Below are 5,655 nucleotides of genomic sequence, written 5' to 3' on the forward strand. Positions count from 1 at the left end.
AAAGCAAGGAAAAGCCAGCCTCAGTGCAAGGATCTTCAAATGCACCGTCCAATACAGTTTTTAAAAAGTACACCACTGCTGCCTCCTGGTGCTGCATGGATGGCACACGTTTCAGCGCTGCCCTCGGCAACTGCCCATTGGTTCTGAGTGCTGACACCGGCCCTGAGTGTCCTCACACGGAGAAAAGTTGCTTGGACTGAGAGGAACCATCTCTCAAGGAGAGTCTTTGTAAAGCCTGGTGGATAGGGACTGGTCCTTGCAAGGGTCATCTGACGGAATGCTCAGGCAGCCATGTTTCCTGCCTTGACATCAGTGGGACTTACCCACAAGTAAATGTGCTCAGGAACGCAGGCACATGGTGTCTGGGCCAGAGTGAGAGACAGGTGAAAAAGCAGGTTGCACAGTGAGGAGGAGGAGGAAGGGCAACTCCAAGGGATTCTTCTCAGTGGGCCCTTGCTGGGCCGTTGACAGGGGCCCAGCCATGCCGACCCTTGGAGCTGGCCCTACCCATAAACAAACACACCAGGGGACCAGACTCCCAAGAAATAAAGTGATAATACACAAGCCTTTCACTAGTGAACTCGTTCAAATATGGCATAAATATATGAAATGTTTAGCTCCTTCCATGTCCCCATTATGTCCCATTTTGGAACACCCCAACTTTAATTTTCAAGATAAACATGCATAATCATGCATAAATCATGGAAAGAAATTGGGATTTATAGACTTAAAGGGCGCAATCCTATGAGGATAGGTGGCTGCCTCCGAACTTAGAGGTGACTGCCTAATCAATGCAGGGCAGGAGAAGCGCAGAGGGGATCGTTCCCTCCATGCTTCTCCTGCCTTGCATTTGTGGCTCGACAGCCAATTTCGGCTGTCTAGCCGTGGGAAGGCGGAGCGGGGGAGGAGGCTGCCAGATGACGCATAGGATATATTGTACTGACATTTCCACGTTCCCCACCCCGGAAAGTCCCATTTTGGCTGCTCCGTGCTCCTCTTCCAAACGTGGAGGTCGGGGCTGTTCTGCAGGCAGCGTGGAAGCGGGGGAAGGTCGGTTCTCTGGCAACTGGCCTCAGAGCGTGGGCTCCAAGGTTGGCTCCCAGAAAACCAGATATATCCTATGGCCATCTAGCTGCTGACTAGCTGCCATAGGATTGCTCCCTCCAAGATTCACTTATAAGAGGAAAACCTATTTCAGTAAGACAATCAAAAGATAAAACTGCCAAATAAGAACTAGTTGTTTTAAATTAATGCAAATTAATAAATTTGCAACTCACTTGTATAACATGTGAGATTCTCTAAGAGCACTTGTGATATTTGAAAACTATCATACTGAAGAATTTAGTGTTTTTTTTTTAAAGGATTTGTCTCAGTTATCTATAAGGCTATTATTGAGGATGAATATGGTAATTACATGGGTGCCAAGATGACTTGGGAAATAAACCTAAATATTAGTATATAAGAACATAAGCAGAGCCATGCTGGATCAGAACAAGGCTCCATCTAGTCCAGCATTCTGTTCACACAGTAGCCAACCAGCTGTTGACTGGGAACCCACGAGTAGGGCATGAGTGCAACAGCACCCTCCCACCCATGTTCCCCAGCAACTGGTATACATTGGCTCACTGTCTCTGGTACTGGAAGTAGCACATAGCCATCAGGACTGGTAGCCATCGATAGCCTTTTCCTCCAGGAATTTGTCCAACCCCCTTTTAAAGCCATCCAAATTGGTGGCCATCACTACTTTTTGTGGTAGTGAATTCCATAGTTTAAGTATGCGCTGTGTGAAGAAATCCTTCCTTTTATCTGTCCTGAATCTCCCACCAATCAGCTTCATAGGATGAACCCAGGTTCTAGTATTTTGAGAGAGGGAGGAAAATGTCTCCCTATCCACATTCTCCACACCATGCATAATTTTGTAGACCTCTATCATGTCTCCCCTTACCCTCCCTTTCTCCAGGCTAAACAATGCCAGCTGTTGTAACCTTCTCTCATAGGGGAGATGCTCCAGCCCCTTGATTATTTTAGTTGCCCTTTTCTGCACTTTTTCCAGCTCTACAATATCCCTTTTTAGGTATGGTGACCAGAACGGTACACAGTATTCCAAGTGTGGCCGCACCACAGATTTGTATAGGGGCAGTTTGATATTGGCAGTTTTATTCTCAATTCCTTTTCTAATTATGCCTAACATGGAGTTTGCCTTTTTTACAGCAGCTGTACACTGGGCTGAAATCGTCATTGAGCTGTCCACCACAACCCCAAGATCTCTTTTCTGGTCAGTCACCTCTAGCTCAGATCCCATCAGACTATACTTGAAGCTGGGATTTCCCCCCCCCCCCCAACGTGCATCACTTTACACTTGCTTACACTGAACTGCATTTGCCATTTAGATGCCCATTCTCCCAGTTTGGAGAGATTCTTTTGGAGCTCTTCACAATCCCGTTTTGTTTTAACCACCCTAAATAATTTGGTGTCATCTGCAAATTTGGCCACTTCACTGCTCACTCCTAATTCCAGATCATTTATGAACAGGTTGAAAAGCATTGGTCCTAATACAGATCCCTGTGGGACCCCACTATTTACTTCCCTCCACTGGGAGAATTTACCATTTATTCCTACTCTCTGCTTTCCGCTCTTTAACCAGTTACTGATCCATAAGAGCACCTCTCCTCATATTCCATGACTGCTATGTTTGCTCAGGAGTCTTTGGTGAGGGACTCTGTCAAAAGCCTTTTGGAAGTCCAAGTAAAGAATGTCTACTTGATCACCCCTGCCTACATGTTTATTGACACTCTCAAAGAACTGTAAAATGTTAGTGAGACAGGACTTACTGTTGTGGAAGACTTATTGCTTCTTTTTCAGCAGGGCTTGTCTTTCTATATGCTTACTAATTTTATCTTTATTAATGCCGTCAACCAATTTCTCTGGAACAGACATTACGCTAACTGGCCTGTAATTTCCCAGATCCCCCCCTGGATCCCTTTTTGAAAATTGGTGTTGCATTGGCCATCTTCCAGTCTTCTGGTATAGCGGGTGATCTTTAGGGACATATTGCATATTTTGGTTAGAAGATCAGCAATTTCATATTTGAGTTCTTTGAGAACTCTAGGATGGATACGATCTGGGCCCGGTGATTTATTTGCTCTCAATGTATCAATAAGGTTGAGAACTTCATCTTTTTTCACCACTATTTGCCTCAGTTCCTCAGACTCCCCTCCTGAAAAGATCAGTTCAGGCACAGGTATCTGTCCTATATCTTCTCCAGTGAAGACAGATGAAAAGAATCCATTCAGCTTCTCTGCAATCTCCTTGTCCTCCTTCAGTACTCCTTTAACTCCTTTGTCATCCAATGGTCAGAAGAGTCATGGGCAAGAATATGGTCTTTGCAGCCCTATAAGTCTATATTGGCCATGTCTAAAGAAATGGTATTAAAAGCAGTCCATGGGTAGCATTTGTGCCCCACAAAGTTACATAAAATCAATAGTGAGTTATGAGAGACATGTTGGAGAAACAGTGGCTTAAGGGGATCACTTGAACATATGTGGATCTTCTGTCCGAAGGTCAAACAGTTCTGGCATGAAGTAATAGAGTGGGTGAGTAATGTAACAGGACAAATGCTAACCCCAAATGAAACTTTATTATTGTTCTCATTGTTTACTGGGGAGAATGAGGGATTGTGTTATAAACAATTGATGATGTTTGTAGGAGCTGTGAGAACTGAGATTCCTAGAACTCGGAAAAATGCCCAAGGACTTTTATTCCAGAGATACCTTGAAAGAATATGGTCAGTTGCCCTGGCAGAGAAATTACCTAGCCATTTTCATATGGCTAGAGGAGAAATAAAGGAAGATAACTTTATAGCAACTTGGTACTCGTTCATAATGTTTTTCCTAGAACTGAATGTTGAAGATGGGCCTCCAACTAATTGATTGGATTTTTAGTGTAGTAGATTCTAATCTGGCATAGAAACGGACCAATTAACAATAGATGCAATATTTTAATTGTATTATTTACAGGTGTATTGACAATGTATATGTGTGACTGTATTTGACATATTGTTATAATATGTTTTTGGGATTGGGAGGGAGGGATTGATGTACTTGTTGGAAAATGCAAAAATGTAATAAAAAAGAGAGAATGGTGAAATATCCAACTTAACAGAAGACAACTAAACAGGCTTTACTTCCAAGAAAGAGCATCAGTGATAATGTTCTCTCTCCCAGGAACATGTGCAGTTTTGATCTGGAATTCCTGTAACTTCCAGGACCATCTCTGGAGCTTTGAGTTGGTATTTTGCATAGTCTGTATCCATTGCAAGGCATGGTGATTGTTGCAAGGCACAGTGATTTACATAAGTAAATTCTTGTCTAAAAATGTGGGGTTCCTCCCACCCCATGGCTTCAAATTTTTTGGAAATTGTACATCTCTAGTCAGAATGCAACTGAAATAGCAAATACTACATGGAAATAATAGATTCCTTAATATTTTTTCCTTGTAAGATGATCTCTGCAATTGAGATTGGGCCGCAGAACAATAATATAGCATTTGGGCAGAAAGATGCAACCCAGGAGACCAGCCCCAGAGGCCAAGATGGAGAAGATCTCTACGGCCACCATGAACTTCCCCTTGATACTAAGGTAGGTTGGCACAAAGGAGACCCAAACACTGAAAAATACCAGCATGCTGAAGGTGATAAACTTGGCTTCATTAAAGCTGTCTGGCAATTTCCTTGCTAGGAAAGCCATAATGAAACTGATGAGAGCCAGGAAACCCATATAGCCCAAGACAGTATAAAACATTGCAGCTGAGCCTTCATTACATTCCACTGTGATCTCTCCAGATAGGGAATGGAAGTCCAAGTTTGGGAACGGGGGAGAGGTCACAAGCCAGACAGCACAGATCACAGCTTGGATGAGGGGACAGGCCAGGACAATGGAGTTTGTCAGTTGTCCCCTCAGCAGTTTTCTTGCCATGTTTCCTGGCTTGGTGGCCATGAAGGCCAGAACCACTGTGACAGTTTTTGCCAAAACAGAAGAAACGGCAACAGAGAAGGTGATGCCAAAAGCAGTTTGTCGGAGCAGACAGGTGACCTTTGTGGGTTGGCCAATGAAAAGGAAGGAGCAGAGGAAGCATAGCAGGAGGGAGAGGAGGAGGATGTAAGTGAGGTCTCGGTTGTTGGCTTTGACAATTGGCGTGTCACGGCGTTTAATGAAGGTTGCCAACATTAGAGATGTGATCACAGAGAGGAAAAGAGCTAGAGAAGTTAAAACTACCCCCAGAGTCTCTTGACAGGAAAGGAAGTGCATCTTCTTGGGAATACACTGGTCTTGATTCCTATTAGGGTGTTGATCTTCTGGGCACAGCACACAGCTATCTGCATCTGGAATAAGCAAGAAGAATTGAATCATTCCAAACATGACATAGATGTTCATTTTCTGTTTTCCACCCTACAAAGAAATTGCTGCAAATATCTCTAGCGCATAGTACACCTTTTATTTTGTCTTTCAGCAGCAGCAATATTTCATAAGGCCAGACTCAAAAAAAGGAACAAATGCTTCTTTTTCATTTCTTTTTTTACATGATAGCTCCCTGTATGAGACTCATGTTCAATATTCCGCAAAGAAAAAAAAATCAAAATTAAGTAACTAAAAATGA

General features: G+C 43.3%; 1 protein-coding gene across 1 annotated transcript; it reads right to left on the minus strand.

Annotated features, from left to right (window-relative positions):
- Positions 1-4,478: 4,478 nt before the first annotated feature.
- LOC146353293 (vomeronasal type-2 receptor 26-like) lies at positions 4,479-5,432 on the minus strand. The gene has a single exon (XM_084829709.1). The coding sequence runs from the start codon at positions 5,430-5,432 to the stop codon at positions 4,479-4,481; it is 954 nt and encodes a 317-aa protein (XP_084685835.1).
- Between the last annotated feature and the right edge of the window lie 223 nt (positions 5,433-5,655).

This window comes from Heloderma suspectum, chromosome 2 (genome assembly GCF_057233095.1).
Source record: "Heloderma suspectum isolate Gila_16-S chromosome 2, 16-S_ref, whole genome shotgun sequence".
In the NCBI taxonomy this organism is placed as follows: Eukaryota; Metazoa; Chordata; class Lepidosauria; order Squamata; family Helodermatidae; genus Heloderma; species Heloderma suspectum.

What these genes read in the sequence shown, in the direction of transcription:
- LOC146353293 (XM_084829709.1), bottom strand. Translation starts at nt 5,432, where the DNA reads ATGAACATCTATGTCATGTTTGGAATGATTCAATTCTTCTTGCTTATT.